The sequence below is a fragment of the Mobula birostris genome, chromosome 14 (genome assembly GCF_030028105.1).
Source record: "Mobula birostris isolate sMobBir1 chromosome 14, sMobBir1.hap1, whole genome shotgun sequence".
Lineage (NCBI taxonomy): Eukaryota > Metazoa > Chordata > Chondrichthyes > Myliobatiformes > Myliobatidae > Mobula > Mobula birostris.
In genome coordinates, this window is record NC_092383.1 from 73,897,232 (window position 1) to 73,919,261 (window position 22,030).

At 42.1% G+C, this 22,030-nt stretch overlaps 1 protein-coding gene across 1 annotated transcript in view; it reads right to left on the bottom strand.

Annotated features, from left to right (window-relative positions):
• The window catches only part of slc16a4 (solute carrier family 16 member 4), a 102,261-nt gene that overhangs the window by 45,421 nt on the left and 34,810 nt on the right, over positions 1-22,030 (bottom strand). Inside the window, exon 3 of the mRNA XM_072278676.1 lies at positions 20,393-20,543. Coding sequence (XP_072134777.1) covers positions 20,393-20,497 — 105 coding nt within the window. The 5' untranslated portion in view covers positions 20,498-20,543. The remainder of the gene's footprint in view (positions 1-20,392; positions 20,544-22,030) is intronic.

Below are 22,030 nucleotides of genomic sequence, written 5' to 3' on the forward strand. Positions count from 1 at the left end.
AAGTGGCTCACCTGAGGACTGGGAGAAATTCAGAGTTCAGCAGAGGAGGACAAAGGGCTTAATTAGGAAGGGGAAAAAAGATTATGAAGAAAACTGGCAGGGAACATAAAATCTGACTGTAAAAGCTTTTATAGATGTGTAAAAAGGAAAAGACTGGTAAAGACAAATGTAGGTCCCCTACAGACAGAAACAGGTGAATTGATTATGGGGAACAAGGACATGGCAGACCAATTGAATAATTACTTTGCTTCTGTCTTCACTAAGGAGGACATAAATAATCTTCCAGAAATAGTAGGGGACAGAGGGTCCAGTGAGATGGAGGAACTGAGCGAAATACATGTTAGTAGGGAAGTGGTGTTAGGTAAATTGAAGGGATTGAAGGCAGATAAATCCCCAAGGCCAGATGGTCTGCATCCTAGAGTGCTTAAGGAAGTAGCCCAAGAAATAGTGGATGCATTAGTGATAATTTTTCAAAACTCGTTAGATTCTGGACTAGTTCCTGAGGATTGGAGGGTGGCTAATGTAACCCCACTTTTTAAAAAAGGAGGGAGAGAGAAACCGGGGAATTATAGACCGGTTAGCCTAACGTCGGTGGTGGGGAAACTGCTGGAGTCAGTTATCAAAGATGTGATAACAGCACATTTGGAAAGCGGTGAAATCATCGGACAAAGTCAACATGGATTTGTGAAGGGAAAATCATGTCTGACGAATCTCATTGAATTTTTTGAGGATGTAACTAGTAGAGTGGATAGGGGGGAACCAGTGGATATGGTATATTTGGATTTTCAGAAGGCTTTTGACAAGGTCCCACACAGGAGATTAGTGTGCAAACTTAAAGCACATGGTATTGGGGGTAAGGTATTGATGTGGATGGAGAATTGGTTAGCAGACAGGAAGCAAAGAGTGGGAATAAACGGGACCTTTTCAGAATGGCAGGCGGTGACTAGTGGGGTACCGCAAGGCTCAGTGCTGGGACCCCAGTTGTTTACAATATATATTAATGACTTGGATGAGGGAATTAAATGCAGCATCTCCAAGTTTGCGGATGACACGAAGCTGGGTGGCAGTGTTAGCTGTGAGGAGGATGCTAAGAGGATGCAGAGTGACTTGGATAGGTTGGGTGAGTGGGCAAATTCATGGCAGATGCAATTTAATGTGGATAAATGTGAAGTTATCCACTTTGGTGGCAAAAATAGGAAAACAGATTATTATCTGAATGGTGGCCGATTAGGAAAAGGGGAGGTGCAACGAGACCTGGGTGTCATTATGCACCAGTCATTGAAAGTGGGCATGCAGGTACAGCAGGCGGTGAAAAAGGCGAATGGTATGCTGGCATTTATAGTGAGAGGATTCGAGTACAGGAGCAGGGAGGTACTACTGCAGTTGTACAAGGCCTTGGTGAAGCCACACCTGGAGTATTGTGTGCAGTTTTGGTCCCCTAATCTGAGGAAAGACATCCTTGCCATAGAGGGAGTACAAAGAAGGTTCACCAGATTGATTCCTGGGATGGCAGGACTTTCATATGAAGAAAGACTGGATGAACTGGGCTTGTACTCGTTGGAATTTAGAAGATTGAGGGGGGATCTGATTGAAACGTATAAAATCCTAAAGGGATTGGACAGGCTAGATGCAGAAAGATTGTTCCTGATGTTGGGGAAGTCCAGAATGAGCGGCCACAGTTTGAGGATGAAGGGGAAGCCTTTTAGGACTGAGATTAGGAAAAACTTCTTCACACAGAGAGTGGTGAATCTGTGGAATTCTCTGCCACAGGAAACAGTTGAGGCCAGTTCATTGGCTATATTTAAGAGGGAGTTAGATATGGCCCTTGTGGCTACGGGGATCAGGGGGTATGGAGGGAAGGCTGGGGCGGGGTTCTGAGTTGGATGATCAGCCATGATCATAATAAATGGCGGTGCAGGCTCGAAGGGCCGAATGGCCTACTCCTGCACCTATTTTCTATGTTTCTATGTTTCTATTCTTTTCTATTGCACCTCCTTCAACTTCCTGCTTCTGTGGCATTTCCGTAGCAAGTTGTGGAGCCACAGGAAGGTGTATTATATTCCTGACAAAGGTCACTTTGGCAGGTTCCGCATCTGCCAATTAAGGTCTACATTCATGTAGTGCCTTTTGAAGTCTTAAGTTGCTCCAATGAATAAATATTTATCTTGGCGCTTACTCCCTGGAATGTAGGAAATGTGGCAGTCATTTTGTACACATTAACTCATACAAACATAAAGATAATACTGAATGTGTCCCAGTGGCCACACATTTTAATTCCACATCCCATTCCCATCCTGACCTGTCTATTCACGGCGTCCTCTACTGTAAAGATGAAGCCACACTCAGGTTGGAGGAACAACACCTCATATTCTGTCTGGGTAGCCTCCAACCTGATGGCATGAACATTGACTTCTCTAACTTCCGCTAATGGCCCATCTCACCCTCGTACCCCATCCGTTATTTATTTTTATACACACATTCTTTCTCTCACTCTTCTTTTTCTCCCTCTGTCACTCTGACTATACCCCTTGCCCATCCTTTGGGTTCCCCCCCGCCCCTTGTCTTTCTCCCTGGGCCTCCTGCCCCATGATCCTCTCGTATCCCTTTTGCCAATCACCTGCCCAGCTCTTGGCTCCATCCCTCCCCGTCCTGTCTTCTCTCCTATCATTTTGGATCTCCCCTCCCCCTCCCACTTTCAAATCTCTTACTAACTCTTCCTTCAGTTAGTCCTGACGAAGGGTCTCAGCCTGAAACGTCGACTGTACCTCTTCCTAGAGATGCTGCCTGGCCTGCTGCATTCACCAGCAACTTTGATGTGTGTTGCTTGAATTTCCAGCATCTGCAGAATTCCTGTTGTTTACTGATTGTGTTTCTTGTGGTGCTAACTGATGGGTTAATGTCAGCAAGGTAACAGGATAAATGGTTTCTGCTTTTCTTCAAAATAGTGTTATGGAATCTTTTGCATTCACTTGAGAAGGCCTTCATTTAAATTTTAATAGTGACGGCATTTTCTGAAAATTGCATGCCTTCCATCCTTAATTACTGTTGAATTGGAGGGCCAGTTGAAAGTCACCCGTAGTGAAGATATACTTACCCAGACCTAACAAAGATGGCAAATTTGCTTCCTTGAATGAATCAGTGAATCTGACGAAGTTAGAACAATTAGTTGGTTCAACATCAATCTTAATGGGCCTTGATTAAAAAAAGGATAAGTTCAGAAATGCGGTGGAGGAATTTGAATTCCCCATATCAAAACTTCTAATTTCTAGTTTAGCAACTTAACCACTGTGTTAAGGCAACCCTCTGTGATGGTATCACTAAATGAGTATAAGTTGAGTTTAAGGTATAGAAAGCAAATCAAGAATTCAGAAACAGATTTTGGGATTTCAATAGATTGAAAAAGGATCTAGTGCTTTCCTGGCGTATATGACAAATAAACTCTTCTCGGGCTTCTGGCCAGATACGGGTATTGATTATAGCTGATGCTGCAATGGCAATCTCTGCCATCTTCATTGGGGATGGTGCCTGGGCATGTCTAGTCTGGTGGTATTGATAACCTGGTAGTCATTTGTCCTGATTGGTTAGCTCTCATCCAATCAGGTTTTTGCTCTACCATATTGTTTACAATCGAATTTCAGTTCTTACTTAGAGTGAGACTTTCATCTTTTTAAAAATTCTTTTCCTATAGTATGCCAGACAAGATGTACAGATGTGTATCCGTTTGGGTTACCCGGAGAAATCAATGGTAGCGGAACACTGCATTCGCAATGGTCATAGGATTGACTTCGACGGCACAAAACTACCATGCCGGGTCAATAGCTTTTGGGACTGCCTGGTAGAGGAAACCATTGAAATAAAACTAGGGGAAAAGAATTTTAACAAAGACAAAGGTCTCACTCTGAGTAAGAACTAGAATTTGATTCTAAACAAGGTGGAAGAGTGGAAACCTGATGGGATGAGAACTAATCAATCAGGAGGAAAAGACTACCGGTTATAAATACCACCGGACAAGACATTCCCAGGCATCATCATTGATGAAGATAGCAGAGTTTTTCAATAGATAGTTGGATTAAAAGTGTGAAGTGTGTCTGGAATTTGGCAGTTCAAATGTTTTGGAAAATGGAGATGGTCCAAGCTGTAGTACACAGAGTCCTGAATTCAATACATTTCAAATTAACTTAGGTTTATATCACTTTGTCAATAATACAATAATTCTAATTTAATATTTTAATGTTAATTAAGCATGGGTAGTTTACTAATGCCTCAGTCCTCATGCAATACCAGGAAAGCTATTACCTCATTTGGTTTAACTCTATCTAAATCTGAACAGGAAGATTTCATCGACGTTGGATGAAATGCAACAGAAAGTTGGATGCTGTCCAAATTTAAGTTAATTTGCATTTGGAAAGTAAAGATTGTCTCTACTTTTCAGGAGCCAGAACTAAATGATTGGACCAGTGAGAATAAAACTAACAATCAACACATGTCAAATGCTGGGTCCGCTACTTTTCATGTTATATGTTACTGTTCCAGATGACAGAATTGATGGCTTTGTGGCCAAGTCTGTGCATGACACAAAGATATATAGATGGGCAGGTCGCGTTGAGCAAGCAGGGAGCTTGCAGAAAGATTTACACAGATTAGGAGATCAGGCAAAGTGGGAGATAGAATACAATGTAGGGAAGTGTATGGCCATGCTCTTTAGTAGAAGGAATAAAGGTATAGACTATTTTCTTAATTGAGACTAAATTCAGAAATCAGAGATGCAAAAGGACTTGGTGGCCTTAATGCAGGATTTCCTAAAGGTTGACTTCTAGTTTGAGTCAGTATTAAGGAAGGCAAACACAATGTTAGAATTCATTTCCAGAGGACAGGAATATAAAAGTAAGGATATAATGCTGAGGGTTTATAAGGCATTGGTCAGACCACATTTGGAGTATTGTGAGCAGTTTTTGTCCCCGTAAATAAGAAAGTATGTGTTGGCATTGGAGAGGATCCAGAAAAAGCATACAAGAATAGTACTGGGAATGAAAGGGTTAACACATGAGCAGCATTTGATAGGTTTGGGCCTGTACTCACTGGAATTTAGAGGAATGAGAGGGGTCTCATTGAAATCTACCAGATATTGAAAAGCCTAGATAGAGTGGATGTGGAGAGGATTTTTCCAGTTGTGGGAGAGTCTAGGTCCAGAGGGCACAGCCTTGGAATGTAGACATGTTCCTTTAGTACAGAGATGAGGAGGAATTTCTTTAGCCAGAGAGTGGTGAATCTGTGGAATGAAATACCACACACAGCTGTGGAGGCCATGATATCATGTATATTTAAAGCAGAGGTTGATAGGTTCCTGTTTAGTTAGGGCGTGAACAGTTACGAGGAGAAGGAAGGATAATGGAGCTAAGAGGAAGAATAAATCAGCCATGATTGAATAGTGGAGCAGACTTGATGGGTAAAATGGCCCAATTCTGCTCCTACATCTTATGGCATTATATTGATAAGACAAAATGAAATTTGCAAAGACATGTATTGATGTCATTCATTGCAAAGACAATTCCAAAATATTCTATGTTTGGTGTTTTATGCTCTTTCATGATACTTTAGAGATTCAACTATAGAATCCTACATTCATTCTGGCCATTTTCTTAAAACTGCTGAATCACAGCCTTTCATGACCCAACATCAGTATTCAATAGGTCAGGTAGCAACTGTGGAGGAAAGAACAGAGTTAATTTTTCAGGTTGAAGATCTTCTGTTTGACTAATGAAAGAACACTGACCTGATAAATTGACTCTCTTTCCCTCTCTATAGATGCTACCTAGCCTGTTGACTATTCCCATCTCTTCATTTTTTTGCTCCAGATTTCCAGAATTTGTAGTGCTTTGCTTGGACATTGATAATGTAAGATGCCACAAGCCTGACACGACAGGTGGTGGGGGAGCTGTGTGGCCTCGGCCAAAAGCGAATACAAGATCTCAAGATGTGGTCTTGCCCTTTGCTGCAGTCCAGGAGAGGAGAAACCAGAGGTGGTGTAGCATGGCATTCATACTCAGCTGGGGCTGCCCTCTCCTGTCAATGCTGCCCTCTAGTGTTCATTCAGTGAAGTGACAGGCTGGATTGCGTGCGTATGTTTGTGCACTACCGGGAATTGAATCATCAATTTGCTGGACATGTCACTCAGGGACTTGGGCTATATGCTGTATATGTGTTTTTTTGCTCATTATTTTGAACATGCTGTGCATGTTTTACATCTTGGCCCCAGGGGAATGCTGTTTTGTTCAGCTATATCCTTATAAGCCAGCTGGTGGCATAGTGGCATTAGTGCCGCACTTCAGAGCGAAGGCTCCTGAGTTCAAATCCAGCTGGCTCCCTTGCATGCTTTCCATCCATGCTGGGCTGAGCGTTGAGCTAGCAACTTGGCTTTGTAAAAATAAGAAAGCCTAAAAACACCGTCATGACGGCGTCCTGATGACTCCACTCGGAGTTAGGGGCTTTCTTCTTTCGTATGCCCATAAGATTGAATTATAATTAAACTTGAATGTGAATTTAATTATGTTGGAATCTGGCAGTTTGATGTGACTGAATGAGAAAACAAGCAAGCAGGAGTAGACTACCAAGCATCTCAAGCCTGCCCTTTCATTTTGGCTGATCTACGCTGGCTCCTCTTATCCACCAGTTCCCCAAATCAGTAATTCCACAATCTTGCAAATACTTATCCATTTCCCCTTAACTACATCCAATGATCTGGCCTCCATGCTGTGGGGGGAAGACAACTCCAGTGATTTGCTACCAGAGTTTCTGAACCAATTCTGGTTCAATTATATTGTATGTTGCTGTGGTTCTGTGGTTACTTACAGGCCAGAGTACCCTCAGACACTGTAGGCACTGTACCATTGTAAAGTGTTTGAACACATTTCTCGGAATCAGAAGGATAATTTAAGCCAAAATACACAAAAAGGGCTTTTCAATGTTTTGTGAAGTCCCACAGCATTTAATGTGAAATGAAGTGTGTTTTATCACTTTCCAATAATGAGCAAAGGAATAATACTCCTTCATTTCCTCCAAATGGGCTCACTTCCACGTCCACCTGAAATCTTAACAACAAGGCACCCTCGGCACTGAACTTGGCTGTCAGTATAGAATAACATACACAAAATGCTGGAGGAACTCAGCAGGTCAGGTAGCATGAATAAAGAGCTCTGATGAAGAGTCTCAGCCTAAAACGTCCGCTCTTTATTCCTTTCCATAGATGCTGCCTGACCTGCTGAATTCCTCCAACATTTTGCTCTGGATTTCCAGCATCTGCAGAATCTCTTGTGTGTATTACTGGCAGCTTAAAATTTTATGCTCGTGCCCTGGAGCAGGAAACAATTCATGATCTACTAACTCAGGGAAAAGGCGACACTGGACCTGAGGGAGTTGTAAAGATAGGTAATGTTACAGAGATATTAGTCATGCTTGGATTTGTACTTCCAAGTCCTTTGACAAGTTCATCAGTGCATTAATCAATGTGAAATGCCCTGCAGACGTGGAACAGGGATACTGTATAAACAGTGGGATGGTTCCCTGAGCAAACTGTCTAAACCACCTGGTGAAACACCTCATCACCATTTCTCACCACCATCAATTGGCTGTGAAAGGAGCTGTCACACTCAGATCCTTCGTGTACAGATGACATATCATCCCCAATGCCCACTGCCCTAGGGATGGCTGTGGTGGGGAAGAGACAGTCGTCCACCTCTTTGAAGACTGTAGATTTGCAAAGAGGACATGGAGATGGATGCAAGGGTTCGTGTCCCAGTTCATCCCAGCATGTACGTAACAGAGGACTCTCTGATCTGTGGGCTGTTCCTAGGAATACGCACTGAGACAGATACCAACTGTTGCTAGAAGATCATCAGCTTGTAGTGGGTAGAAACATATGCATAAGTCACAACCGCTCACATTAAGTTGGGGGTCATTTAAGAGGCCGGTCTGACGTGATGACGTACAGATGTGAATTTTTTTTACTGCACTTTATGTTCTGTATTTGGAGAACAATTAAGGAGTTGTTATTGTTTTCCTTAAATTTAAAATGCTTCTGCCATTTCATTTAGAAAAACCTGCAAGCTCAGTGAATGGTGCCTTTTGGTCTTCCTGAAACTGGCTGGTTTTCTCCTACTGCGGGATGTCTGTAAAGGAATGCAGAACACTGATGCATTGCAAAACAACACACATAAACTGCTGGAGGAACTCAGCAGGGCAGGCAACATCCATGACAGGAAGTAAACACTCAGTAGTTTTATTCCTCTTTGTAGATGTTGCCTGACTTGATGAATTCCTCCAGTATTTTATGTGTTCTTTTGCTGCAGATTTCCAACATTCAGCGGAATCTTTTGTTTTTATGATTCAGCAAATTCCATCCTGCTAAGGGATTACATAAGTATATTGTCCAAACTTGTTTTGCTCAAATTATGTGTAAAATAATATTCTACCTGTAGTAAAGCGGCTATGACTTCCCACAGCAACAAAAACAAATGCTAAGGGAACTCAGCAGGTCAGGCAGCAGCTATGGAAATAAATAAACAGTGCCGAGACCCTTCTTCAGGACTGGAAATGAAGCGGGAAGATGCCAGAATAAAAACATGGGGAGAGGGGAAGGCAGATAGCTAGAAGGTGATAGGGGAAGCCAGGTGGAGGGCTGGAGATGAAAGAATCTGATAAGTGAGGAGAGTGGACCATAGCAGAAAGGGGAGAAGGAGGGGACCTGGAGGAGGTGATAAGTAAGAAGAGGTAAGATGTTGGCAAAAAGCTTCTGCTCTTTTAAAATTCAGATTTTGCAGCACCTTCAGTGTTTTGCTTTGAACTAATTTAAGGGTTGCAATTACAAATGTCTAACTCTGACTTTTGGTGAGGCTTTAAGTGCAGACCCAAGTTAAGAGAAATCTCATTGAGCAGAGGTTTGATTCTGTGGAATCAACTGGCCACTCCTCTATCTAAAAAAAGTCAACCAAAGATTCAATCTGTCACTGTGAGTGGGATGCAAAATAGTTGCTGGTTTTGCATCCACTGTCAATATTTATGAAAATAATTAACTGCGCATGCATTCTGTGTGCACTTTTGCAAAGGATCTGAAAAGTGATGTCGGAAAGCAAATCCTTTTTTCTTTCCCTAGTAGCATGTGTTATCTCATCTGCACTGTATAAATTACTGGTTGGATCCATTTGTGAAATACCTGCGCTAACACAGTATTCCTCTGATTCTTGTAAGTGCTATATAAGTTGAAGGCAAATTTAATGTACTTTTATGAAGGCAATTCCACCTTCCTAAAGGGAAAAAAAATTCCAAAAATAGCGCGGTGCTAAGTCAGTATGGGCTTTGGTAAGTAGCTTTATTCCTAAACCAAGTAACTTATTGGGAAAGCTTAAGCCATTTTCTGGAATACTGCTTTAATAGGATGTCCCTTTAGAACAGAGGTGAGGAGGAATTTCATTAATGAGAGGATGATGTACTTTGGGAATTCATTGCCACAGATGGCTGTGGAGACCAAGTCATCAGGTACCTTTAAAGCAGAGGTTGATAGGTTCTGGAATAATAAGTGGGTCAAAGGTTACGGGGAGGAAGCAGGAGAATATATATGTTTTATCTCTTTTTCCGTTGTTGCTACACCACCCCATTTACCTCTTCCCTCACCTCCATTCAGGGCCACAAACAGTCCTCACAGGCGAGGCAACACTTTACCTGTGAATCTGTTAGGGTCCTCTATTGTATCCGGTGCTCCCATTATAGCTTCCTCTACATTGGTGAAACCTAACGTAAATTGGGGACCTCTTTGTCAAGCACCTCCACTCCATTTGCCCAAAGTGGAATTTTCCAGAGGCCAGCCATTTTAATTTCTATTCCCATTCCTGTTCCAACATGATGTTCCATGGCCGCCTCTTGTGCCATGATGAGGCCACTCTCAGGGTGGAGGAGCATGTTCCTTCTGGGTAGCCTCCAACCTGATAACATGAACATTGATTTCTCCTTTTGGCAAAAAAAAATTCCTCCCCCTTCCCTCTTCTATTTCCCACTCTAGCCTCTTACCTATTCTCACTTGCTTATCACAACCCCCTGGGTCCCCTCCACCTTCCCTTTCTCCTATGGTCCACCCTCCTCTCCTATCAGATTCCTTCCTCTCCAGCCCATTCCTAACCTACCCACCTGGCTTCTCCTATCACCTTCCAGCTACCCTTTTCCCCTCTCCCCGCGCCCCCCCCCCATCATTTTATTCTGGCATCTTTCCCCTTCTGGTCCAGTCTTGAGAAAGGGTCTTGGGCCAAAATGTCAACTGTTTATTCATTACCATAGTTGCTGCCTGACCTGCTGAGTTCCTCTAGCATTTTGTTTGTATTGGTTTGGATTTCCAGCATCTTCAGAATTTCTTGTGTTTATGACTTCCCACATTTGGGTTCATGCATCATCAAGCCATTCTGCATTACTTGCCAGTAAATGCAAAACACAAAGCATTAATATATGTTGCCTCCAGAATTTCAAAGCTAGGCTTGAAGTTTCCTTTCTCTATTGGGACAAGAAAAAGGTGTTCTTTAATGGAAAATCCCAAGTGATTCCCTGGGCTGTAGGAAATTGGCAGCATTGGCTTCATGCTCCAGAGAAAGTTTTACCCTTGTGACTCAGTGAGAAAAAAGTAATTAAATATGTCAACATTTTGTTTGCAAAGCGCAGGACACAGCTACACAAGTCTTGCTGCAGAATCATAATGTGGCTCTTCACAAAATCATGTTCTACACAGCTCACACTGCCTTCTTGACTTTCACCAAGCAAGGGCCGACTTGCCAAATAGGTTTCCACGGAGACCGTGCCCTTTTAATCAATACCTGGTGGTACTTGGTGTGAATGGGGCTGAGACTGCTCCTGCAGATTAATTTGTGTTGCTGCTTTCCTGTTAAAATACCTCAACCTTTTAATTAAAAACATTTCCAAACCATTCTAACATGATGGCAAATATTGCCTAGTAAGCACAATATGGCCAGAGTTTTACTAGAGTAGGGCATCATACCATTATTTCTGCAATCCCTCACCCTTCAGTTTAACAGATTTTGCACAGAATTTGTAAAGTTTATGTAATGCTCTGGTTCATATTTTTACTGTTATGTTGTATGTACTTAGCAGTTCTGTGAGAGAAATCTGCTCTGCTTTCAGCTGGTTTGGGTTATTGCTGAAGGTAAGAGATGAGGAGAAATGTGTGCCATCCAATTAGGATGGCCGAATTAAGGGGCGGTTTCTCTGGTGAGGGATACTAAGATTGGGCTTGGGGTTTTTGTTCGGTGGGAGATGAAGAGAGAAGACGCTGGGGAGAACCGGTCGTAGCATACTGTCCGGTGGGAGAGCTGTTTGTTCGAGATGGACTGCCAGCGACATTTGGAAGGTGGTGTGGGTGTTCACACTGACTGAGGGCCCAGCGCGTGAGTGACAGAAAAATTTAAGATGAGCTCCAGCCTGTGTACATTTGACTGTTTAATTAGAATGGGCCCTTTTCTTTTTGTTATTCTTTACTAACCCTTAAGTTAAGATTCATAAATATAATTCCTTTAATCATATGCAGTGTGCTGTCTCTTGTTTCATGGCACTAATTTGTAACAGGGTAGCAAATTACACTGCATCCACACAAACCGAGGTTTGGGTTGGGTTGAGCCGTCTCACCTCACAAGTTTGGCGGGACTTGAGAGTGTCTCCCCTAGTCTTACGTAGCCATGGAAACCAGGGTGTTTCATTTATAAGCAAGAAAAAGTTTGGAAATATGTGTGAGTAGGAGTCAAGGTGAGAGGATGTACTTGTAAGGGAATACTGGAAGTACAATGAGGGAGGATAGCTGGGAAGAGAGTTGCCTCTGAAGAGGATGCAGGCAGACAGCAGAATCTATCAGAATAGAGACAGGTGTGAACAGAGTTTAACAGTGAGGGAGAATACAGATGAATTATGGAGGGTATAAATGAGAAACTGTGAGAGAATGTATGGATAGCTGTAAGCAGTATGGATAAGGAGTAATGAAAGGCGTGTCTGAGCAGAACATTAAGGAGTATTCTAAAAAGTTTGATCATATCTGTAATTGTGAGGGTGCATACTGACAGTTGTGAGGAAAGATGGACTGAATGAATACACAGGAAGTGTACATGAAGATGATCACAAGCAATTCACTAGTTAAAGATACACTTATCTCCCACTGAGAAAGCTTATTGTCACATGAAATTTTATCCATTTCACTTCTGAATGCAAGTATAGAAGCTGCCCCTTTTTGAGGCACTGCTCCTTGGAGATGTCCTGGATACTATGGAAGCTTGTGGCCATGATGGAGCCAACTAATTTTATTACTCTCCTGCAGCTTAGCAGTAGCCCCCGCACCACCCCCCCATACCAGACGGTGATGCAGCCAGTCAGAATGCTCTCCACAGTACATCTGGTGAGGTTTGAGTGTTTTAGCTGACAAACCAAACCTCCTCAAACTCCTAATGAAATATAGCCGGTGTCTTGCCTTATTTATAGTTGCATCCAGGCTAGATCTTCAGAGAAACTGACACCCAGTAACTTGGAATTGCTCAGTCTCTCCACTTCAGATCCCTCTATGAGGACTGCTGGGTGCTCTCTCGACTTACCCTTTCTGATGTCCACAATCAGTTCTTTAGTCTTACTGATGTTGAGTGCAAAGTTGTTGCTACGACACCACTCAACTAGCTGATAGATCTCGCTCCTGTACACCCTTCAGTCACCATCTGAGATTCTGCCAACAATGGTTGTTTCATTAGCAAATTTATAGATGGCATTTTAGTTGTGCCTAGCCACACAGACATGTGTAGAGGGAGTAGGGCCGTGGGCTAAGCAAATGTCCCTGAGGTTGTGGTAAACCATATATATGTTGTAACTGGGTTAACTGTCTGGGCACGCCCCTCTGCTGACTGCCCCTGTGGCTCCTCCCACAGATTCCTGAATAAAGGTGATTCTGCCTTACCCCTCCCCCTCAGTCTGGGGGCAGACACTCAGCATGGAGGTCATATTGTACAGCGAATAAAAGCCTTCCAGTATTTTACCCAATTTCAGTCTTTTGGAATTACTGAAGGTGCTTCAGAGGTGCACCAGTGTTCATTGTCAACGAGGTGGAGATGTTTATCCCAAATCTCATAGATTATAGTCTTCTGGTTAGGAAGTCGAGGATCCAGTTGCAGAGGGAGGTACAGAGGCCCAGGTTCTGTAGCTTTTGAATCAGACCTGTAGTCATGGTGTTAAATAGTAGTAAATGGTGTTAAGTGCTGAGCTGTAGTCAATAAATGGGATGCCGATATAGGTATTTGTATTGTCCAGGCTGCGTACAGTGGCAATGAGCTTGTGTCTGCCGTAGGCCTATTGTGGCGATAGGTAAATTGTAGTGGGTCCAGGGAGGTAGTGGGTTGAGGGAGGTTGATTTTAGCCATGACCACATGACCAACCTCTCAAAGCAATGTTCCAGTTCAAGCTAACTGATGATCTAGAAACACCTGAAATAAACATTTCTCTTCATATTACCAGGAAAGATAATCAAGTCAAAGGGTTCCTGCATCTGTAGCCTGTTGGGTCTCCAGGTCAAATCATTTGCAGTTCAGGTTTGCACATTTGCTGATGCCAAACTAAAAGTCCAAAGAGAACATCCTAAAATCAAAAGGGGTAAAGGGCAGAATATGGTAGGAGAGGGGTGATAGTTTTTTTCTAAGGAGGAATTGTTTAACTTGAGCTTTGAGAAAATGGTTAGCACATCACACTTCCCCTCCCCCACCCCTTTATTTTTCCCCTTACTGGTTTTTCATCTGGAACCTACCAGCCTTCTCCTTCCCACCCTCCCCCGACCTTCTTTATAGGGCCTCTGCCCCTTCCCCCTTCAGTCCTGACGAAGGGATCCGGCCCGAAACGTTGACTGATCGTTTCCACGGATGCTGCCCGACCTGCTGAGTTCCTCCAGCGTGTTGTGAGTGTTACATCATATTCTGTCTAGAAGAAGTTATTTTTAAACCTTAATACTTTACCCTTTCTCACTAGTACCCACTCAGTTTGTATATTCGTGGAGTCACATGGCATGAAACGAGGCCCTTTGTCTCACTGAGCCTGCACTGTCATTAAGTAGCCTTTTATATAAATCTTTTTTAAAAATTCTGCCCTCATTGCCAGCGATTCCCCCCGGAATCTCCCACCTACCCACATAATATGGATAATTTACAGTGCCGATTAAACTACCAACTCACGCATCATTGAACTGTGAGAGGAAGATGGAGCACCTGAAGAAAATTCACACAGTTACAAGGAGAAAATACAAATGCCAAACAGACAGCACTGGAGGTTAGCATGGAACTCAGGTCACTGGAGCTGATGTAGCGCTGTTACCACAATATTTCTGAGGAAATTTCAGGATTCAAGGACATAACTTTCTTGTGCCTTGTTGCCAAGATTCTTTCACTTATTTATGAATATAAATTATTCATAGGTTTTAACTAAGGAAGTTTTTATGCTTCGTACTGGAGAATCTGATTGCTATAGCCTCTTCTACTTATTAAAATGAACAAATAGTGCATGGTCATAATTCCCACCAACCATAAGCCTGCAATATTCAGGGGGATCAATGGCAGAGCTTCTCAGCAATCATGAACACATCATAAATGCTGGACAATTTCCAACCCACTTTAAATTAATGGTCGACTTCAACATATCATGAATTGTTTGTGTGCTGAGGTTTTCTGAACTCGTGCTCCTTGAAAGCACGAGCTCTTTCTAAAGTCAGTTGAAAGTCAGTAATCACACATGCTAAAACTTCATCTGTATTTTGATTTTAAAGCGTAACCAAACTTAGTCAGAGTAAAATGCACAGGTAACTTTAGAAAGAGGAAGATTTATGGCTGCCTGTGGTATTCTCCTCTAGTAACTGTCCTTGAATTTCAAAGTTCAGTTACATGTTATAGAGTGCAAAAGAAGTCTAACTGTGCATATACAAGTAATAGGAGAATCTAAGACCAGAGGACACAGCGTCAGAATAGAGGGACATGCATTTAGAATGGAGATGAGGAGGAATTTCTTAAGCTAGAGAGTGGTGAATCTGTGGAATTCATTGCCAAGCAGCTGTGGAGGCCAAGTCCTTGGATGTATTTAAGGCAGCATTTGATGGATTCTTGATTAGTCAGGGCATGAAGGGAGAAGGCAGGAGACTGGGGCTGAGAGGGAACTGGATCAGCATGATGAAATGGCAGAGAAGACTCGATGGTGTAAATTGTCTCCTTATCTCATAGTCTTATTATAACAATAATTCATCTTGTAATATTGATTACCAAAAAGCATTTGACTCTGTCCACACTCATGGTTAATAGAAGCTCTTGATATATATATAAACTACACCCAATACTTTTGAAATTCCTGCAACATCTGATGAAGAATTGGCATACTATAATCACCCCATCTATTAAGAATCAAAGCAGAACAACCAGCATTATCAAAATAAACCAAGGTTTTTTCCAGGATGATGCTCTAACCCCTTTATGTTTGTTTAGCTTTAAACTCGCTTTCTAATTTACTGAAAGGCACAAAAATTTGGTATCAAGTGACAGAAAACCAAACAAGTCATACCTTGACACACCTTCCATACGTGGGCAATTTGAAATTACACACTCCTTCATCAGTAAAGCTAAATCAATTGATTCAAATAGTAGAACTATTTTCTAAAGATATAAACATGAGCTTTGGACTAGATACATGTATGTGCAGAATAAAGAAATGTGCAATAGAGCTAGTCAAATACAAAACAGAGCAGCAGGTTACAATACAACAGATGGATGGATATGAAACATATAAATACTTGGGATATCAACAAGCAAAGAAAATAGATCATAGTGCAATAAAGGGAAAAAGTTTGACAGAATCTACTTTAAGGCTAAGGAAAATCTGCCAAACAGAGCTCAATAATAAAAATATAACAAAGCAATAAACACTTTCGCTGTGCTCATATTAATGTATTCCTTTGGCATAATATCTTGGCTGTCTGGAAAATTTACAAAAAAAGTTAATAACTGTAATGACAAATTTTAGAAAACACTATGTGCACTTGAACACACTTAGATTAACACTACCTAGGACAGAAGGAGGAAGAGGAATAACAGATATTAAAAATTATGTAAGGTCAGATAAAACTTCTAAGAATATACTTTTATCACCAAAAACAGGATCCAGCACTTCACATGAGCATATGCAATCCTGATAGATACACACTGAACATAAGTGAAAGCCCAACCCAGAAAAATGAGGTAATTATCACTTCAGAAGAAAAATTTAATCAATGGAAAATTCTAACCCTCCATGGGAAGGGTGAGCAGCCAGGAGTCTTGGTTCATCTTGGCACCTATGACATTGGTAGGAAAATGGAGGAGATCCTGAAGAAAGAATTTAGGGAGTTAGGTAGAAAGCTGACAAGCAGGACCTCCAGAGCAGTAATCTTTGGATTGCTGCCTGTGCCATGTGCCAGTGAGGGAAAGAGTGGGATAATTTGGCAGATGAATGCATAACAGAGGAACTGGCACAGGGGGCAGTTTTTTCAGATTTTTGGATCATTGGGATCTCTTCTAGGGAAGGTATGATCTGTACAAAATCCTCGTGAGCCGGTTTGCTTGAACATTCGTGGGGGGTTTAAACTAATATGGCAGGGGGATAGGAAAATGAGTGACAGGGCTGAAACTGGGGCAGTTGGTATACAAGCAGAGGCAGTGTTTAGTGAGACTGGCAGGAAGGACAGGCAGATTATGGGCAAAATTGCGGTCAGTATGATGATTTGCAGTGTTACAGGGGAACAAAATCAAAAAGGGTGGCAAATACTACTGCAGTATACGTGCAGTAGAGATTGGCAGGCATGATGTTGTGGGCATCACTGAGTTGTAGCTGAAAGATGATTATAGATGGGGGCTTAACATCCAAGGATAAAAATTGTATAGAAAAGACAGGCTGGAAAGCAAAGGGGGTGGTGTGGATCTGTTGGAGAAAAATCAAATCGAATCCTTAGAAAGATGTAACATAGGATCAGAAAATGTAGAATCCTTGTGGATAGAGTTAAGAAACTGAAAGGATAAAAAAAAACCTGATGGTAGTTGTATATAAACCTCCAAACAATTGACAGAATGTGGACTGTAAATGACAGTGTGAGATAGAAAATGCATGTTAAAAGGGCAATGATACAATAGTCATGGGGAACTTCAACATGAAGGTAAATTAGGAAAATCAGGTTGGTACTGATTTTGGATCCCAAGAGAGTGAGTTTATAGAATGCCTACAAGGTGTTTTTTTTAAGAGTAGCTTGTGCATGAGCCGACTAGGGCAGTGGTCCCCAACCTCTGGACCACTGCACCCCTGCATGCTTCGTGGCCCGGTATCGGTCCACGGCCCGGAGGTTGGGGACCACTGCACTAGGGGATCAACTATTCTGGAATAGGTATTATGTAATGAACTGGATTTGATTAAGGAGCTTAAGGTAAAGAAACCCTTAGGAGACAGTCATCATACTATGATTGAATTGCTTCCACAATTTGAGAAAGAGAAACTTAAGTCAAATGTGTCTGTATTACAGTGGAGTAAAACAAAATACAGAGGCACGAGAGAGAAGATGGCCAAAGCTGAATGGAAAGGGATGCTAACAGGGATGATGGCAGAGCAGCAATGGTTGGAGTTTCCGGGAGCAATTCAGAATGCACAGGATAGAGACATCCAAAGAGGAAGAAATATTTCAAAGCTGGGATGCCACAACCGTGGCTTACAACAGAAGCCAAAGTCAACATAAAAACAACAGAGAGGGCATATAATAGGACAGAAATTAATCAGAAGCTCAAGAATTGGGAAGCTTTTAAAAACAAACAAAGGGCAATTAAGAAAGCCATAAGGGGAAAAGATGAAATATGAAAGTAAGCTAGCCAATAATATCAAAGAGGATACTAAAAGTTTTCTCAGATATATAAAGAGGAAAAGAGAGGCGAGAGTAGATAGTGGACAACTGAAAAAGAGACTGGAGAGGTAGCAATGGGGAACAAGGAGATGATGGTCAAGTTTAATAAATATTTTGCATCAGTCCTCACTATGGAATACACTTGCAGTATGCTGGAATTTTGAGAGTGTTACAGGGTAGAAGTGAATGCAGTTGCTAGTTCTATGGAGAAGATGCTTGGGAAGCTGAAAATTCTTAAAGTTAATAAATAACCTGCACCACATGGACTCCACCCCAGGATTCTGGAAGAGGTAGTTGAAGAGATTCTGGGAGTAATAGTAATGATCTTTAAAGAATCACTAAATTCTGGAATGGTTCTGGAGGACTGGAAAATTGCAAATGTCACTCCACTCATCCAGAAGGGAGGGAGGCAGAAGAAAGGAAATTATAGGCTAGTTATCCGACCTCAATGGTTGGGAAGATGTTGGAGTCGATTGTTAAGGATGAGGTTCTGGTGTACTTGGAGGCACATGGTAAAATAGGCCAAAGTCAGCATGGTTTCTTTATGGGAAAATCCTGCTTGACAAATCTGTTGGAATTCTTTGAGGAATTAACAAGCAGGAGACATAAAGGAGGACCTGTGGATGAAGTGTTCTTGGATTTTCAGAAGGTCTTTGACAAAGTGCCACACACTTGAGGCTACTTAGCAAGATAAGAGCCATGGTATTACAGGAAAGATAATAGCATGGATAGAGCCTTGACTGATTGGCAGGAGGCAAAGTGTGGGAATAAAGGGGGCTGTTCTGACTGGATACTCGTGACTAGTAGTGTTCCACAGGAGTTGGTGTTGGGATTGCTTCTTGTTGCATTATATGTCAGTGATTTGGATGATGGAGGTGATGGCTCTTTGGCCAAGTTTGAGGGGAATATAAAGATAGGTGGGGGCAGGTAGTGTTGAGGAAGCAGTGAGGCTGCATAAGGACTTAGACAGATTAGAAGTCACAACACAATATGATTAAACAATTAGGCCTACACAATATCGATGTAAATCTCCAGAGATCCACAATACTAAACAACACTAGAATAGTCCAAACATTCTTAGCAATTAAGAAATGGGTGTCCATCGCTAAATTGAAATGAGAAAAATAAATAAATAAATAATAGTAAGTTGTAGGGTAATTGAAAGTGATTCCATAGGTTGTTGAATCAGTTCAATGTGAGGTACGTGCATTTATCCACGCTGGTTCAGGAGCCTGACTTTTTTTCCCACTTTTTCTTTTATTTTCTTTATTTTAAGCACGGAGACCAATGGCTGTGGAGCTGCGTGGCCTCGGTTGTAGCGCGGACTAGGCCTCATGCCACAGGCTGGCCTGTCACAGCCGGCCAGGAGAGGAGTTGCAGTGTCGTAATGCAGTGTCCATGCTGGACTGGGGACAGGCCCCCACCACTGGTGCTGCCCTCCAGTGTTCACTCGGTGGAAGACAAGATAGATTCCGTGCGTATACGTGTTCATTTGCTGACTGCTGGGGGTCTGTTATTGCTGATAACCATTCTTGCTGACATCATCTGCAGGACATATCACTCAGAGACTTGGGCTATATTATATTTTTTGTGTGACTATATGATTACTGCTATCATCTTATATTGCTATATGTGTCTTGTGCTGTGTATGACTGTTGGTACTGTGTTTTGCACCTTGGCCCTCGAGGAAAGGCTTTGTTTGGCTGTATTCTTAGGCATTTATGTATGGTTGAATAATAATTAAATTGTACTTGGAGGGTAATAACAGTTCCTGAACCTGGTGGTGTAGGACCCAAGGCTCCTGTACCTCCTTTGAGCAGAGGGAACAGCAGCGGGAGGAGAGAATGGGCTGGATGGGGTGGTGGGGGGAGCGTGGGTCCTTGATGATTGATGCTGATTTCTTGTGGCAGTACACCTTGCAGATGTGCTCAATGGTGGGGAAGGCTTTTCCTGTGATGGGCTGGCCTGTATCCATTACTTTTTGTAGGCTTTTCCATTCTTGGACAGTGACGTTTCCACACCAGGCTATGAAGCAACTAGTCAGGATACTCTCCACTGTGCAGTTAAGTATCATTTCTGGGTGACTAGAATGAGTATTAACTTATTCAGGCAGGGCGTAGCAAGATTGCAACTCCAGAATACCTCCTTGAATTCAATCTCAGAACCAGCATACAAATGAATATTTGTATTTCTCACACGAAGTTGACATCTCTCAGCCTTATGCGCGTGTCAATGAAGCAACAATCTGAAAATGCTAAGGCTGCTGGAACAACCATGAGGAAGAGATTTCCAATTCCATTGACCCACAAGGAATTTGAGGCTAGCTCTCTGTGGCAGAAGAATAAATCTGCCCTGAAGTTATCTCATCTCATCCTAAAAAGCAAAATAATTGCCCCATGAAGGAGCAGTTGAAACTTGCTTTCTTACCAGAAAGAAATGGACGACAATCATCCAGCCCCAGCCTCCATCTGGTGGGTTCACGTATCCTTTCACCTTCTGACTCCGGTACTTCACCTCCCTCACCTCTTCCATCTTCTTTTGACAGATACTCAAAACAATCTCCAGCTTTTCTGTACTCCTGCAATTAATTAACAGAGGTCTTCTGATTCTATGTAAAATAGAACAAAATGATTGATCCTTGAATGAAAGGAATCATGTTCCTTTTCCATCTTGTTGTGTGAGTGGAGGGTATTTAGGGTTGATGTTCTGTTAGTTTTTTGTTCTGAGGAGGGGTTGTTCTTTTTTGGGTGGGGGGATGAATCGATGTTCCTGTTCTGTTTTGGAGGTTAATGATCAGGATGCCATTCTTTTGTGTGTGTGTGTGTGTGTGTGTGTGTGTGTTTGATGTTTCTCTCTGAACGACTTTCATGTTCTTTGTTATGTGGCTATCTGAAGAAGACAAATTTCAGAGTTGTATATGGATATATGCTTTGATAATAACTGAACCTTTGAACCTTTGAAATCAAGGAAGAGGAAGCATTCTAAAGGGAGGCTGAGGGAACTGTGATTGACAAGGGGAGTCAAGGACAGGTGAAAAGCAAAACAGAGGGCATACGATATTGCAAAAGTTAGTGGGAAGCAGGAGGATCGAAAAACTTTACAAACCAGCAGAAGCCAACTAAAAAGCAATAAGGAGTGAAAAGATGAAACATAAAGGTAAGCCAGCCACTAATATAAAAGATGATACTAAAAGTTTTTTTTTCAGATACAGCATGTAAAGAGTAAAAGAGAGGCAACAGTGAACATCGAAATGCTGAAAAATGATACTGGAGAGGTAGCAATGGAGTACAAAGAAATAGCAGACAAACTGAATAAGTGCTTTGTGTCAGTCTTTGCGGAAGACACCAGCAGCATGCCAGAAATTCGAATGAGTCAGGGGGCAGAAGTGAGTGTAGTCACTATTAGTAAGAAGGAGGTGCTTGTGCAGCTGAAAGGTCTGAAGGTAGATAAGTCACCTGGACAGAGGGACTACACCCCAGAGTTCAGAAAGGGAGTAGCTGAAGAATTTGTGGTGACCTTTCAAGAATCATTAAATACTGGAATGGTTCTAGAGGACTGGAAAATGGCAAATGTAAGTCCACTCTTATTCTGAAGGATGAGGTTTGGGGGTACTTGGAGGTATATAACAAAATAGACCAAAATCAGCATGGTTTCCTTAAGGGGAAATCTTGCCTGACAAATCTGTTAGAAGTCTTTGAGAATCAATTGGATATTGTTTACTTGGATTTTCAGAAGGCCTTTGAAAAGGTGCCATACATGAGGCTGCTCATCAAAATTAAAACCCATGGTATAATAGAAAAGATATTAGTATGGATGGAAGTTTAGCTGACTGGCAAGAGGCTAGGAATACTTGGGATCTTTTCTGGTTGGCTGCCAGTGACCAGTAGTGTTCTGCAGGGTTGGGTCCTCGACTTTTCTCATCATACTTTAATGATCTGGATGATGGAAATGGTGGGTTTGTGACCAAGTTTGCAGATGATACAAAGATAGGTGGAGGGACAAGTAGTGTTCAGGAGATAGGCAGTCTCTTGGAGAGCTTGAACAGATTAGGAGAATGGGCAAAGA